The 17,233-nt window shown below is 47.5% G+C and overlaps 1 protein-coding gene across 1 annotated transcript in view; it reads left to right on the forward strand.

The window, feature by feature from the left end:
* The window catches only part of LOC114663920 (Wilms tumor protein 1-interacting protein-like), an 81,556-nt gene that overhangs the window by 48,905 nt on the left and 15,418 nt on the right, over positions 1-17,233 (forward strand). The window contains exons 3-4 of the mRNA XM_028817870.2: positions 8,610-8,677; positions 14,520-14,582. Coding sequence (XP_028673703.2) covers positions 8,610-8,677; positions 14,520-14,582 — 131 coding nt within the window. The remainder of the gene's footprint in view (positions 1-8,609; positions 8,678-14,519; positions 14,583-17,233) is intronic.

Here is a 17,233-nt window from a genome sequence, read left to right on the forward strand (position 1 = left end):
CCTCTGATTATAACAAAGTCCAGTTGTAGCAGTCATGAGGACGCTAAGAGTCACACCGTCCAGAGATGGTGGCTTTGTGTATTGTACTACGGGGACTCCACACACACACACATTGATTAGCAGGTCAACAAATGGCCCTCCAGATATCTGTAAAAGGACAAAGGTCCAAGTCTATATAGAGTCCTGGTGCCCCCTGTTTGTAAGACATGGACGCTATCCAGTGACCTGAGATGAAGAATGAACTCCTGTGTCTCTTCAGAGAATCCTTGGGTCCCGCTGGTTTGACTTTGTGTTGCTCACAGAGTCCCGAATGAGGCACATGACCTGCATTGTGAGGGAGGGTCACTTTCGGCACTACGGCCATGTGGCGCGATTCCCTGAGATGATTCGGCTCATTGTTGAGGATTTGAGTGGCTGGACCAGGCCAAGGGAAGGGGACGCCCACATAACACCAGCCTGCGGCAGATAGATGGGTGGGACTGGACTGCGTGTCTGCCTGGGGGGTTGCCAACCAGGATCCTGAGCCGTGTCATCATGTGGTGGGTGCAGCAACATGCTGTAACAGTGCAGGCTCCCCAACTTGACCTGACGTTGAGTCGTAGCCCGAGTTGTAGTCCAAGTCAGTACATTTGGCAACTCCGTAGCTCTCGTTAAAAGTTACACTTAGACACCAGAAGTACCAGAAATTAAAATATGCATTTTATTCCTACAGTTAAAGCCATGCTGGAGGAGTTACTGGTTGAACTGTTGAATCTTTAGTTTCCCTCCACTGCTGTGCCCATTTATTAATTTGCAGCAAAGAGTTTGTGTTTAGCGCGTCTATCTTTCACAAACATCAAACCTCACTGCATGGTTTCTCTGACATTTTGTCTAAACTCTGAGACGTTTCTTCTCTTTCGATCTGACTGACTCACATAGGCTCACTTGTGTCACGCGGTGGTTGCCGTTAAACCGAGAGCCTCGTGCTCTGCTTTCCCAACTCTCGGCTGCTAGGTGGTGGCAGGGCCATTGTTATCCCTTCAAAGTTCTGTTCTCATAGTCCTCGTCAACGCGATTGCACACCTTGGGGATCTGACTTCTCCTTTCGGGATCTCCAGGTCATTTTTGTTTTTAATCTGTCGTGTATCTTGAGATAAGCTGCCTCTGGGGCTCAAATTGCTTATTAGCCGCAGTGTGGTGTGGTGTGAATGTGCCAAGTTTCAGCAAATGACATGAGTGCAGACTGGACATCAGCGAGATGAAAAGAGGAGCCGCTGGTGGACATCCGGTATGCCAGGGAGCCTCTGAGCCTCTGAGGCTGTGGAAGTGCCAGTAAACTGGACTGGTGTGACAACACAGTGGCGCTGGACTTCCTAAGGAGACTCGGGTCTCTGCCAGTCTATAGTGGCCATCATGAAAAATCCCCTCCAGGTGGCGCTGTCTCTCAGAGCACAGATAGCCACGGCCCCATTCCACCACGCTGTCCTAAGAGGCACCTCTCGGGGTCTTTTCTGCCCGCTGCTATCAGGAAGTTCAATGCTTCCACCCGATGCACTCCTCAAGTTCATTTTGAACTTTCCATGCCATGTGCTGTACGTGTGTCTCGCCATTTCTGTACTTAGTGACTGAGTGGCTTATGTCATTTGTCCTGTGAGTCTTTATCTGTCTTTTACATTTCTGCTGCTCTGTGGCTCTGAATTTGCCCTAAAGTTTCATCTTTCCCTCTTCGTCTCTGACGGCCAGTGTGTGTGTGCGTGTGTGTCACCCGTTCTACGGTATTTGACATTTGAGTCCACTTGTGTACTATGAGTGTGCAGCACCCCAGTATCGCCAGTCGGTTTGTGATTTAGAAGCTCCACAAACTTCAGGGCTTTTTTTTTTTTTGTCCTAAAATTGCTATAAAAAGACGCGCTCATTTATTCTACTGTCCAAATACAATGGGAGTTTCTTGCCTTGGGCCAAACAAGTGAACATTGAGACCCTGCAGCCCCCATGGCCCCTGAATTTACATGAGAATGGGAAGCCGTGGATGGAGCAAGATGGGACAATGAGGTGGGTCTCTGCAGGGGAGCCGGGAGCCCGCGACAGAGAAGGCCGCCCACGTCTCATCAGCTCCTCTCACGTCCTTGATAGGCGAGAAGTCGAACCCGGAGGAGCTCATGTGTGTGTGCGTTTGCTTTTTATTTATTACAACTAATGTTGAGCAAATGGACCCCCATGAATGACACTTTGCCTTAAGATCACACACAGTGATAGGAGAGCCGTTTTCGTTTTTAAAATTCAGTTGTACAGGAGTTTTATTTAAATGTGGGGTGGGTGTCCTTTAATTGAAGGCACTTTTGATGTGATTGGTTTTTTCCAATACTGGCCTTAAGATCGATATATAAGTATAAATCCCGGCTGAAGACTCACTACTTCAGTTTAGCACACCCTGACTAGAGCTGCTGATTAACTGTACAGACTGCATCTCTGTTGTTAGTCATTAGCACTAAAACATCAGTAACATGACAGAATTTGTTACTAACCCTCACCTGTTCTGTTTCTCATCTCAGTACTCAAATGTGCCACTTGGTGCCACCTGCCAAGTTGTTCTGCCTGCCTAAGGTAAAGTCATCTCTGATGGAGGATCACAGGAATCGTTGGGTAGAGGGGTCCTTTCATTGGATTGGCTGGCCCAGCATTGACTCAGCTATGGAATGGCCAATAGGGGGAGGCAGCTTGATGGCTGAGGTCTCCAGGACTCTGAACAAATCCAAATCATATTATGGGATATCATCTACTGTTAAATTCTGCTCCATACTTGTAATATTTTTATTTTTATACTGCATTGAGGATTTGTTCTGTTCTGTGTATTGTGTTATTGTATTGACCCCCTTCTTTTGACACCCACTGCACACCCAACCTACCTGGCCAGGGGGTCTCTCTCTGAACTGCCTTTCCTGAGGTTTCTCCCATTTTGTTCCCTACAAGGGTTTCCTTGTCTTCTTAGAGAGTCGGGGCTGTCAAGAGGCAGGGCCTGTTAAAGCCCATTGTGGCACTTCTTGTGTGATTTTGGGCTACACAAAAATAAATTGTGTTGTATTGTATAGTTAGTCAATTTTGCAATCTGAGCAAAACCAAACTACTGCCAAATATTAGCTAAAAGAAAATGATACTTTGTCACACACGGGCGCTTAGGAGGTGGCCAACAAGTCCTGAGGTGAGTGAATCAGCGCAAGATGAAGGGTTGATTCCGAGCATCAGTGCCTCTCATCTTCATTCACCAGACATAAAGAAGAAAAACGATGAACTAACTCACTCACCTCCAACACTTCGGGGTCCCCAAAAGGGCTTTCTGAAAAAAACATCACGTCCATCTTCCAGTTATGATGTCATTTCCAGCCATACTTCCTTTGGGTCGCCATTTTCTATTAAGACCCCATCCTTACTGCTATATTTTGTCAAAAGCTCCTTGTTTTTTGATGACATCTCATTCATTTTGTTCACTGATCCTCTGGACATCATACGGGGTAGTTCCCCAACTCTTTTTGACTTTGTCGAGTCAATTCTTTATGTATTACATTGGCGTAGTCGGCAGGATTTACTTGTTTGATATGATGGAAGTGGAAGTGATGTTTGGTTTTTTTTTTGGAACACCAATTTGAGGACCCAGAAGTGTTGGAGGTAAGTGAGTTAATTTGTTGTTTTTCTTCTTTATGTCTGGTGAACGAAGGTGAGAGGAATTGATGCTTCAGCTCTGGTGCTCAGATGTGCACACGCTGCTGCAGTCCACGTTACGTAGCGATGGCTTTTTAAAATCGTGTCAGGCTGTTACTACCCCAAGTGCTCTGTAGACGAGCAGCACTGTGTGTAAGCACATTTCATACATTAGGGCCCGTCAGTGTGAATGAGGAAATTGTGTCCTTCCTATGAAACATCTTATAGAAATGGTCAAGTATAACTGCTAGAATGTGCCATGAACTCCTCAGGACTGCAAGCCATTGCCGTTGCCGAACCCAGACGGATCACGTGTTTCTCATTTGCCCCAAATGAAGTGTGTGTTAGCCTGTAACTCGTGGCGTAGGCTTGTGCTTTGATTCTTGTAACATCTGCGTGTTAAATAAGCTCCAGAAATGTGCGAGTGACGTGCGAGCTCACCCCATGGGCTTGTTAAATAAAGGGCGTGTTTAGGAGGTGAAAAGTCAGCATGTAAGCACTCGTGTCCTATTGTGCTCCGTGTGTGTGTGTGTGTGTCCAGCAGCTTGTTTTCAGTCCGCACCAGTTAGCAAATCCGGGGATGAGTGGACGCGTTCAGAAGACATGGCCGACTTGGCCGTAATGTGCAGAAGATAAACACAAGTTAATCCAGCAGGCAAGTGGGGGGTCTCTGGAGACGTCCGCACGAGAGACTGGAATGCTGCAGGACAGATCTGCACGCTGAGTGCACCGGGGCTGCTTTGTGCCTCCAGCCTGTTAAATTCTGTTTTGTCCTTTTGTTTCGGGTGGATTGGCAGCCTGACAGATTCCTGTGAAGGTGTCGACTGAGATTGTGTTTCAGTTTAGGTGAACATTTGCAGTGTGCTGCATAAATTGCTGCTGCTGCTTCTGCTCAGACCGACTTAATCGAGAAAGGAGTCACCAGCAGGTTTGATCGCAGACCTTCCTGCCTCTGTGGAACTCCGTCGTAAATACCGAGGATCCTCGGGTTCACTGAAGCATTTCAGAACGGACTACAGCAACACTCTAAAATTGGCTTCATTCAGTTCAGCATGGCAGGAGGCTGCAGCCTGCCACAGCGGCCCTGGGTGCAAAGCAGGAATCGGCTCTGAACGATGCAGCCTTACCGCCAAACGCAGACACTCCTGTGGGGCCGATGTGAGGCGGACGTGCGAGAGAAAAGCCAGAGAGTCCAGGAGAGAAGGCCTCACGGTGTCCATGGACAACATCCTCCTGGTGAAATACCTGGAAACCGATCTATACCAAAATATTGGACTTATTTGTGTTAACACGTGGGGTTTATGTAAACTTCTCTGTGAGAGCCTGCCTACCATTGTAAAAGGTGATCTCAGAATTCACGTCAAGTTTAAATGGCGCCAGACTCGGACACCTCACACTTGTTATTAAGGACTGGAGGTAGAGCCTTTGGTGGTGCTGCTGCTGCCTTTGACGTGAGTAAGGCCTTAAAACAAAAACTCTTAATACTTAGTGATCTGAATAAAGAACTCGCATCGAAAAATAAAAGTAGTTTAACTTCTTATACACGTAATAAGGTTTTATTTAATATGTGTACTGTATGCCAGTCAGTCATCTTCTAACCTGCTTAATCCTGGACAGGGGCACGGGGGGTCTGCTGGAGCCCATCCCAGCTAGCATAGGGCACAAGGCAGGAACAAACCGTGGACAGGGTGCCAGTCCATCACAGGGTGAACACTCACACTCACACACTTGGGCCAAGTTAGGACCACCACTTCACCCAACCACACACAGACCCAAGGAGAACATGCAGACTCCACACCAGGAGGACCTCGGACACAAACCCAGGGCTCCTTACTGCGAGGCGTCCGTGGCAGTGCCACCCTGTTTGTAAATTATAGCTGATATTCTCACACACACACACACACACACGTATTGAGTCCTGTACTGTAAGTCAGCTTCTCAAAGTACAGTGGGATGTGTACATAAATCACTCTGGGGGGGTGATTGCCAACCAGGATCCTAAGCTGTTTTGTCGTGTGGCGGGTGCGGTAAGGTGCTGTACCAGTGCAGGCTCCCCAGCCTGACCAGAAAGCCTAACCAAGCGATGTACAAATGAATTTCTCTCCGCTTACTCCCACAGTCTCGTAGGTTTGAAGTTGGCCCACTGTGCCTCAGATGAAAGCCTACATTTAAATTTGAACCCCTCGCCTCATTATAATATCGCTGAAATCCGGGATTCAGTCACAGTCCTGATTTCTGTGTTTGCGTTGCAGACCCCTGTGTTGTCTCCTACTTGGTGGTCTTTATTTGGGTTTTCTCTGTGTTCATAGCAGCAGTGCCTTCATTTCAGTAGTTGTACTCAATAATCAGAAGGTTGTCGGTTCGAATCCCGTAAATGCCAATAGGGACTCTGCTCTGTTGGGCCCTTGAGCAAGGAAGGCCCTTAACCTGCAATTGCTGAGCACTTTGAATAGTAAGAAAAGCACTATATAAATTATTAATTATTAATAATGCATAAAGCCAGTCCTTTTTTTATTATTTATTTTTTTGTACAGATTAGTGTTGGATTTGTACTAAATGTTTCACTTTGAGACCAGCTTGGGGACTTCAGGACTGGCACAAAAACAATGCCAAAGTCCAAAGCCCCCATCCTGCTCCACACAGTGCACCGCTGCCCGGCGTCGATCACATCGAGGCAAATAACAATAAACGCACGCGAAGTCCACTCGTGTCAAAGTGTGTAGGTTTGTTTCGGCAGGCAGGTCAACTAAACTGCAGTACTGCATGCCAACCATGGGGTGGGGGGCTGACGTTTACTTTTTCCATCCCACTTTAACATGTAGGTTTTTTTTTTTTGGTAGTTTCCAGCACTGGTGCAGATAAGGGGTGGGTGTTGCTGGACATTCAATGTTTTTTAGAGGTGCAGTTAATTAGAACAATCGAGACGAGAACAGGCCATTCAGCCCAACAAAGCTTCCCCAGTCCTGTCCACTTATCAAGTCGAGTTTTGAAAGTCCCAGAAGTCTTACTGTCCACCACACTACCTGGTCGCTTATTCCAAGTGCCTATCGTTCTCTGTGGAAAGAAAAACTTCCTAATGTTTGTGTGAAATTTACCCTTCACAAGTTTCCAGCTGTGTCCCCATGTTCTTGATGAACTCATTTTAAAGTCACCGTCTCGATCCACTGGGCTAATTCCCTTCATAATTTTAAGCACTCCAGTCAGGTCTTCTCTTCATCTTCTGTAAAGGCTCAGCTCTTTTCATCTTTCCTCATCACTCATCCCCTGTAGCCCCCTGTAATCAGCCTAGTTGCTCTTCTCTGGACTTTCTCTAGTACTGCTATGTCTGGTGGGCTCAAAACTGCACACAGGACTCCAGATGAGGCCTCACCAGTGTGTTATAAAGCTTGAGCAGAACCTCCTGTGACTTGTACACCACACATCAAGGCGCTATATAACCTGACATTCTGTTAGCCTTCTTAATGGCTTCTGAACACTGTCAGGAAGTCGATAGCTTAGAGTCCACTGTGACTCTTAAATCCTTCTCATAAGGTGGACTTTCGATTTTCAGACCTCCAATTGTGAATTAAAACCTAACAAGGCCTAAACCTAATGCAAGTGTTAGGCTCAGCTCTTTGAATCTTTCTTCATAACTCATCCCCTGTAGCCCTGAATCGGCCTAATTGCTCTTCTCTGCACCTTCTCTTGTGCTGCTATGTCCTTATGGAGACCAAAACTGCACCCAGGACTCCAGTTGAGGCCTCACTAGTGTGTTATAAAGCTTGAGCAGAACCTCCTGTGACTTGTACTCCACACATCAAGGCGCTATATAACCTGACAGTCTGTTAGCCTTCTTCATGGCTTCTGAACACTGTTGGGAAGTCGATAGCTTAGAGTCCACTACAACTCCTAAATCCTTCTCACAAGGTGGACTCTCGATTTTCCGACCTCCAATTGTGTATTCAAACCTCACATTTTTACTTCTTATGTGTAATTCTTTACATTTCCTGATGTTAAATTTCATCATCCACAATTCATTTTTGTGGTTTATTTTTCCAAACATAAGGATATAAAGAAAGAAAGATAGATAGATGAAGGAGAAAGAAAGGAAGGAGTAAAGGATCCTTGTAGTCAGCACAGGCCTGGCCGATATCTCTGGAGACAACACAAACAGTCAGATTTTCTTTGTGTAACTTTAAGTTTAAAGAGCTGTGGACTGAGTCGCCATTGCCGAGTGACGCACACACAACGTGAGCACCAGCCGGTCACATGCAGCAAGTCAGGGTTGGAATTTGAACTGGTGACCTCATTAGCCAGCAGGTCACACGCCAGCCAGGCCCGAAGTCCCCACATCGGTGTGTTTATCACTGTCTGTCAGGACACTGAAGTGCATTCATTGCCAAGTGGCCGCCACGTGAGACGGGACTTTTTTAATCAGAGCCGCGCTGTTTTGCACTCCCCCCTCAGTATGAATGGACCCCCCCCACATGAAGCGTCCATTTAAATCCAACCCAACTCTCGCATTGCTGCACTATTTTTATCCAGGGTGGGACTGCTGGAGGCGATTCTATTTCAGTGGCTTGTGCTCACTTTGTGTCCTCTCTTTATGGTTTGCCCCCTCATTAAAATGTCTTTACTTCTCAGAGAACAATGTGAAGCTGTTTTATTATCTTTGTGGGCTTCAGCTTTGATGAATTCGGACTCTGTTCTTTGGAGCTGAGGCAAAATTCAATGAACGTTCAAATAAAAAATGACACAAGTTAAAGTGTGAAAAGTGTAGATTTTCTTGTAAAGTTGTTTTTAAGTGAGCCGTTTAAACAGAAAATTAAATTCAGCTAAGACTCGGGGGTGTGAGTGCGGCTTGGGGCTTTGCTGACATTAAATGGCCTCCTCAGCTCGCTGCGTTTCCTGCCTGTTGCTCGTCGGCTAATATTTGTTTTCTTTGTCTTTCCCAGGCAGACGACTTCGAGGCCGAGCCTTCTACTACGTATGTGGCAAAGTATTCTGTGAAGAGGATTTCCTGGTGAGAAGCAGCGGCTCTTCTGTCACGTTCAGTGACGTTTGTGCCTGTATGTGTGTCATGTGTGTGTCATGTGCTGATGTCCTGCCGAGACAATTTCCACGACGGAGGTGACCCTGTGCACTTGGAGAAGTTCGATATTTGGAAAAAGAAGAACCTTCTAGTAGAAGCAAATGGCTTTTAGTTTGCATCTCAACATGCTGATGTTGATTGGACAGTTAGAATTTATCAGGGCAGCGGCTTACCAGATTTATCAAAATGCAGCCCTAGTGGGCCGAGTCCCTTTGACTTTAATGGGCCCGTTGCCGTTGGCCGTTTATCTCGACTCCAAGTAGATTTTGTCAGTTGTGCCACAGATGCATGGCAGGTCTCAGTTCTGATGACCAGAGAGGTCGCTACATAAAACTGAGTTAGTTGTCCTACTGTGAGCTTTTCTCCTTGAATGTGGACGCCCCACAGGGTTGTGTCTTGACATTAATCTTTTTTGTTCGTTGTCCATTAGTGAGTGCGTTTCATATGAAGGTGAGATGGCTAATTTGCTGTTGACGCACACATTATGGCGAGCCTGCTCACAGAAATGAGTGAACAAAACTGGTCACGTGGAGTAACATTAATAAACCGTCAAGAAAACAGACACATGGGCGCTGGACGTAAGTACGGCCTAAGCCCCATCTCAGCTGTGTGGGGTGGTAGTGCGGAGTGCTCTGCGTGGCACCCTTTTCAGCATTCTGATATGGAAGGTCCACACATCAGCGTTCAGTCTAAAAGTTCCCTCGAGTCTGAAACGGTTAAAGATGTCTGCATTGTCAAAGGAAGGGATGTCTCCAGTTTTCAGGTCCGTTGTTCAAATTGTGTAGGAACTCAGTATGTGGCTTGGCGACTCTTAATAAGGGAGAGGTGAGAAAGCTTTGCCTTCAGACCCAGTGTGGGGCCACTCTCACTTATTAAGGTCACCATAACCAAGGGACATGAGGTCAGGAAGCAGGAGCTACAGCACGCTGCCATCTCCATCAGTGGGGATGTGTGGAAAGGATCAGAAGCTTCACATTTTTTGCAGTCGCCATCAGTGACGAGGGGGTGTGACGTTCAGATATCCTGTGACACGGTAACATCAAGCCGCTTGAGACCCAGTGAGCATCTTCACACTACAGCCAATCTGGGTGCTTAGACTCATGGGGTTCTGCGCGTGTCGGCCCCCCTGGTGCTGTTAATTAACTCTTTCAGGGCTGATGTCAACTTTTGTCAAAATTCAGGGGTAGAGGACGGTAATCAACTGCAAACTACGACAAAACTCGCCCTTACATTTTAGTTTGACTCTCTTTGCTAGAAGGAAAGTTGCATGGCTTTGCTGATTTAACCTCGATTAACTACACGTGCATGAGTAGCAAAGAGCAAACAGCCTCTAAAATGGCATCGACATCTGGAGAGAGTCCAATGCGAATGTACAAAGCAAAATACTCCATGAACGTTATACGTAATTTTGTTACTTGTCGGACTCCGAGTTTGATGCAAGTGATCTGGAGATGGATATCAAAAATGAACATGAGGTGCCAGCATGATCTGATCAACCCCCGGCTGATCGTGCTGCTGATGCGCCTACAGCAGCGTTCCCCTGGGAGGACCACCACTTATGATGACCAGAGGTACAAACCATATTGCGTCACACTGCGACCACCGTTGGTGCCCACCTTCTGTGATGCCACAGCACATAGCAAACAGACATTAAAGAGTTAAAGAGAAACCAGCCCCCTGATGGTAGAATACCTGGAGTTGCTGGATTTGGTGATGTGATCATTCATATTGTAGTCATCATGCACAAGCTGTGTCGGCCTTCTCCGTGAGTGCTCTGTTTAGGGACGCTGTGGCCTGGATGACTTTATTTTGGAGGCCCTTTCTCGTCACCACAGTGTGTAAAGACCGTGACGTGGTTGATGTCGGTGGCCTGCTGTCAGAGTCACTTAAATCTTCACTTGTCTTGCATGGTCTTCCTCTGATTTGCACACAAGTTCTTAGTGACTAAGCAGTCGTTACATGCGATGCGAAGGGCTGGCGTACCTAATAAATGGCCACTCCGCCTACAGTTTGATGGTTGTTAGATTAATAAAACAGACAGCTACAGTTAAAGCGTGCAAGGAAAATGAGCAATCCAACTTCCAGACCCTCCAGCCAAGCCGGCTTGTGGCCAAAACTCGCTGTGTTTGTGAAGGTGAAGCCGCTTCCTGCTGGTTTAGTTTGTTTTGTTTTTAAGCTCAGAGTGTGTTTTTGATTTGCTGTTACACGGTGATGGGAGGTTTTCATTGGCTGGCAGCTCCTCTGCTATGAAAAGGCGCTCTGTGTGGTTAAAACTATGCATGGCACTCACAGTCGGCTTGCTTATTTCATACACGTTTGCAAAAAAAAAATAAAGAGTGTAAGTGATTGTGTTTACCATCCAGATTTTGTGTTATAAATGGTACGTTTGTGTCTTTTCTTTACAACTTTGTGCATTTTATTCACAGTCGTAAAAGAAGACGTGTGCCTGACCCTAAATTGCAGCTCAGACTGTATAGTTGACTCTGGTCCAGGTGACCCCAGTGAGTGACATTTTCAGATTCGCAAAGACATAAAATTCTTGGCAGAGTAGGACGTGGATTCACCTGGAAAAGCGTCTTATGGCCGACTCCAGTAACTAAGGTAACGGGTTGGTCGATGTGCCTACTGGAAACGCCAGCCTCTGACAGGCAGTAAACGCCGGGCGACACTTCTGCGTGACCCGCATGGCTCACCTCACCGCTTAGAGACGCTTAGTGGTGTCAATGTGAATGTGCAAAGTTGTGGATCAGCGACTGTGAAGGAGTCGTCCGGTGTTTAAAAATGAAGTGCTGCTCTACTAGTAAAACCTCAGAAGTCATCATGCATGGCACCCCCAGAAAGTATCGGGACCACCTCACTTTTACACATTCTGTTATGTTGAAACTTGCTGCTAAAATCGTTCTAAATTCTTTTTTCCCTCATCAAGTAACCCTCAATACCCCAGAATGACAAAGTGAAAACACCATCTTAGATGTTTTTGTAAATTGTTAAACAATTGAAATCCCATCGACATGAGTATTCAGATCCTTTGCTGTGACCCTTGAAGCCTGGCTCTGCTCCATCTGTTCTGTGGCTCGTCACTGCGATGTGTGGCGTCCACCTGTGGTCACTTCAGTTGATTGGACTGATTAAGAAAGGCCACACCTCTCTACAGAAGGCCCCACCCACAGCTAGCTGAGCAAAAACCAAGCCATAAGGTCAGAGGCAGATTGTGTCAAGGCGCAGGTCTGGGGGGGGACATTGTGTCAAGGCGCAGGTCTGGGGGGACAGATTGTGTCAAGGCACAGGTCTGGGGGGCAGATTGTGTCATGGGGCAGGTCTGGGGGGGGACATTGTGTCAAGGCGCAGGTCTGGGGGGGGACATTGTGTCAAGGCGCAGGTCTGGGGGGGGACATTGTGTCAAGGCGCAGGTCTGGGGGGGCAGATTGTGTCAAGGCGCAGGTCTGGGGGGGGGACATTGTGTCAAGGCGCAGGTCTGGGGGGACAGATTGTGTCAAGGCGCAGGTCTGGGGGGCAGATTGTGTCAAGGGGCAGGTCTGGGGGGGCAGATTGTGTCAAGGGGCAGGTCTGGGGGGGGACATTGTGTCAAGGCGCAGGTCTGGGGGGGGACATTGTGTCAAGGCGCAGGTCTGGGGGGGGGACATTGTGTCAAGGGGCAGGTCTGGGGGGGCAGATTGTGTCAAGGCTCGGGTCTGGGGGGGCAGATTGTGTCAAGGCACAGGTCTGGGGGGAGACATTGTGTCAAGGCGCAGGTCTGGGGGGGCAGATTGTGTCAAGGCGCAGGTCTGGGGGGGCAGATTGTGTCAAGGCACAGGTCTGGGGGGGGGACATTGTGTCAAGGCGCAGGTCTGGGGGGACAGATTGTGTCAAGGCGCAGGTCTGGGGGGGCAGATTGTGTCATGGGGCAGGTCTGGGGGGGGACATTGTGTCAAGGCGCAGGTCTGGGGGGGGGACATTGTGTCAAGGCGCAGGTCTGGGGGGGGATATTGTGTCAAGGCGCAGGTCTGGGGGGGCAGATTGTGTCAAGGCACAGGTCTGGGGGGGGACATTGTGTCAAGGCGCAGGTCTGGGGGGACAGATTGTGTCAAGGCGCAGGTCTGGGGGGGCAGATTGTGTCATGGGGCAGGTCTGGGGGGGGGACATTGTGTCAAGGCGCAGGTCTGGGGGGGGACATTGTGTCAAGGCGCAGGTCTGGGGGGGGATATTGTGTCAAGGCGCAGGTCTGGGGGGGCAGATTGTGTCAAGGCACAGGTCTGGGGGGGGACATTGTGTCAAGGCGCAGGTCTGGGGGGGCAGATTGTGTCAAGGCGCAGGTCTGGGGGGCAGATTGTGTCAAGGGGCAGGTCTGGGGGGGCAGATTGTGTCATGGGGCAGGTCTGGGGGGGGACATTGTGTCAAGGCGCAGGTCTGGGGGGGGACATTGTGTCAAGGGGCAGGTCTGGGGGGGCAGATTGTGTCAAGGCTCGGGTCTGGGGGGGCAGATTGTGTCAAGGCACAGGTCTGGGGGGAGACATTGTGTCAAGGCGCAGGTCTGGGGGGAGACATTGTGTCAAGGCGCAGGTCTGGGGGGGCAGATTGTGTCAAGGCACAGGTCTGGGGGGGGACATTGTGTCAAGGCGTAGGTCTAGGGGGGCAAGTCTTCAAGAAAATGTCAGCAGCATTGATGGCTCCCAAGAGCACAGTGGCTTCTGTAATTCTTAAATGGGAGAAGTTTGGGGCAACCTGGACTCTTGGTAGGGCCGCCCAACCACTCAGACTGGGTGATTGCAGGACAAAGTTCTTCTTGGTAAGAGAGTTGAACCTCTGTGAAGATGAAAGACAATTCCAGAAGTACAACCATCATTGCAAAACTCCACCGATCAGGGCTTTATGGCCGAGTGGCCAGATGGAAGCCTCACCTTAGTAAAAGACACAAGAAAGTACCTTGGGATTTGCAAAGAGGTTTCCTAAAGACTGTCAGGCTATGAGAATCAGGACTCACTGGTCTGATGAAACCAAATTTGAACTGTCCGGCCTCAGTTCTGAGCATCTTATCTGGAGGACACCAGGCACCGCTCATCACCCGTACAATACGGCTCTTAATGGTGAATAATGTGGTGGCAGAATCAGGGACTGGGACTCCAGTGAGGGTCCAGGGAAAGCTGAATGGAGCAAAGCACAGAGAGAGAAAGAAAGACTCTTAATGAAAACCCTCCTGGAGCATCCAGGACCTCCGACTGGACTCATGGTTCACCGTACAACAGGAGCGGCTTATGGACAACTCTGGGAATGTTCTTGATTGGTCCAACCAGAGCCCAGACTTGAACCCGACTGAGCTGTCCACCAGCGGCCTCCGTTAAACCTGACGGAGTTTGATAAGATCCGTGGAGAAGAATAGCCGAAAATCTCCAAATCCAGGAGTGCAGAGCTTGTCATATCAGACCAAGAAGACTCCAAGTTGGAATCTCTGCCAGAGGGGTTTCATCAAAGTGCTGAGGGAAGGGGTCTCAATATGTATGTCAATGGGACAGCTCAGTTTTTAATTTGTAGTAAATGTGGAAAAATGTTTAAACTCCTGTTAACACTCCTTTGTCATTCTGGGGTGCTGGGTGCTGAATGATGAGGGGAAAAAAAGAAAAAAGAAGGCCGCAACGGAACTACAAAGTGTGTAAAAACTGCAGGGGTCTGAGTAGTTCCAGGGGCTCTGATCCTTGGCTTTGGGGGGGGGGTGTGTGTGTCTTTTAATCTTATATTTAAGTTGACGGTTTTCTTTCTTTTCTTTGTTTGCCTTCAGTATTCCGGATTTCAGCAGTCTGCCGACAAATGCAACGTCTGTGGACACCTGATAATGGACATGGTAAGTAACAAGGCAGGCTTGTGGTTGGGTCTGCAAGTGAAAGAACTGAAAGGTGAAGCACAAGTTTGAGGTTCGTCATTTCCCCCAAATGTGTCCCACCTGCCAGTCCGTTTGTGTCCTCGTCACTTCATTACAATCAGAGGGCATCATAAGGCAGCCCTCCACACCCTGAAAAGCACTCAAGGAAGTACAAAGAAGGTCAAATTTCACCTTTGTTACTAAAATAAACTACAGGGACGGAGGGAGGGAGGGAGGGATACACAAAGGCAGGAAGGACGAGTACAGAGCAGCTCAAGGTGAAGGCGGAGGCTCCCTGAAAACAACGTCGTCTTTAAATCTTTGGGCCGACGTTCATGGTGGCCCTGTTTGTATCCTAGCAAGTCCTCATGCGTTCAACGTACGACACGTTCGTAATTTGAATTGCAGCGTGCTGATTGGCTAAAACAGGCTCAGGTATCACAACAACACACGGATTCCAAGTCCTTTTACATCTCTGAGCACAGACTTTGATGAATCCGTAGCTGAATGGCAGGAGTCGACATTGAGCGTACGCAAGCTGAGCTGAGCTGTGATGTGCTTACTGCGCTCCCATCTCGAGGAGCTGAGTGTTGAGCTGTTTGTTTGCTTGTACATTTTGTCAAATTCATTCAGTAAGAGTAACGTACCTTGAGATGGTGTCTGCCATAAAGAAGTCAATGCGAAATAAAAGCGGCAAGAAAAATGGCGTGACCCCCACACTGCACTTGTGTGTAAGTGGGTCTTAAAATACAGTGAGATCTTCATCTAACTTACAACAACAAACAAACACAATTTGTTTTAATTAACTAATAACGCTCAAATCATCATATTGTTCTCGTACGTATTGAATATGTCCTTCAGACACTCGGGCGTAGGCTGGAAAACGTCTGCCAACCCCAAGGATGATGACTTCAACAAAGCCAGCCAATGAAATGAGATTGGAGGTGTGGCTTACAGCTACTTTGACCAATGAAAGAAAGCAAAAGACTTTTCATAAGAAGCACCTCACAAAAACGAGGCCTCAGAAGATCAACGATAAGAAATGTTGATGCGCATAAAACCAAGGAGGGACACTGAGTCACTTCAGTGAGTTCAGACAGACTGCGAATAAAAATGGAGGTGACTTAACACTCTGGCTGCTCTCCAGAGAAGACAACTTGAAAAGCACAACACAGAACACTTGGTGAGGTCAGAAAGAACCCACAAAAGCTGGAAGGGATCATTGGGACATCTGAACGTCTGTTTTTTGGAGTCTGCCTGATCCATGGTGGGTCACCAAGGAGGAAGCCATTGCTGCTTACCTGAAGTTAAATCTTTGGGCAGACATTCATGGTGGCCCTGTTTGTAACCTAGCAAGTCCTCATGCATTCAGCGTATGACATGTTGAACACCACAGCGCCATTGGGGAGAATGACCATCTGACTGTCTGTCTCCCTCGCCCCTTCACCACCTAACAGCTCATGAGTGGTGAGCGTCCTGGGCTCACAAATGGCTGCTGTCACATCACCCAGGTGATGGCTGAAGTGGCTCCGCACTCACTATGTAAAGCACATAAATGTAAAGAATTATTATTATTATTAACCCCCTTAGCATTACATTTTTTTTCTCTAAAAAACGTGTAAAAAGTTAACATTTTTATTAAATCTCATTCTACTGTGAAACATGCAAAACACTAAAAGTACAAAATCAGAAGTGTAGAAAGTATAATAATAATGATGATATGTGAACAGTACACTGCACATTCTGAGTGACACAAGTGTCATTTTTGGATTCCCAGAGTCGTTTTCAGTTTCACTTTGTCATCCCAGCTGATGAGAGGCATTTCTTCTGAGACGCCATTACGAGGCTAGGAGAAGACGCGTCTGCACCATTGATAACCCAGATAACGTTTGGGGCTGACACTTACGCAGGATGTGCCCATACTGTTGCCCAAGTAACACTTGGCATTAATGCTGTTGCCACTTTACAACACAAGACACATCGATATCATTGGCTGAGTGAAACTCGGGCCTAACGCTTTTAGCACTGATTTTACAGCCCGAGTGACGCTCTCATTGAATTGTGCAGGAAGAACGGAGCAACATGAGAACATCATCCCAGTGGTGAAGTCAAGTGATTTGGGGTGTTTGCTGAGACAATGTCCCTCAGGCGCCACCGTGAGTGGCAGCTTTCCCAGCAGCTCCGTGTACGACTTGATCTTTCTACCTGTTTATCTATTTTATCTGTTTCACTGATCACTCCTACCACTTTCTTTTATGTGGACTCGTTCCCTGGACATTTTTAGTAGTTTTTATTGTCTGTTTTACCTGCATTGTTATCACTCTTTAATTTAATATTGGTTTTTATCAGTATGCTGCTGCTGCTGGAATATGTGAATTTCCCCTTGGGATTAATAAAGTATCCTATCTATCCATCTATCCATCTATCTATCTATCTATCTATCTATCTATCTATCTATCTATCTATCTATCTATCTATCTATCTCAGGATTAATAACATTTTCTGATTCTAAATCGGGCCTGGACAGCCTGCCATCAGTGAAGGAAAAATAAATTCCTAAGTTTATCAAAATGTCTTATGGGGTAACGTTAGGGTGGCTGTTCGCCAGCTGAAGCTCATTAGAAGTTGGGTGA

The sequence above is a fragment of the Erpetoichthys calabaricus genome, chromosome 13 (assembly GCF_900747795.2).
Source record: "Erpetoichthys calabaricus chromosome 13, fErpCal1.3, whole genome shotgun sequence".
Classification (NCBI taxonomy): Eukaryota; Metazoa; Chordata; class Cladistia; order Polypteriformes; family Polypteridae; genus Erpetoichthys; species Erpetoichthys calabaricus.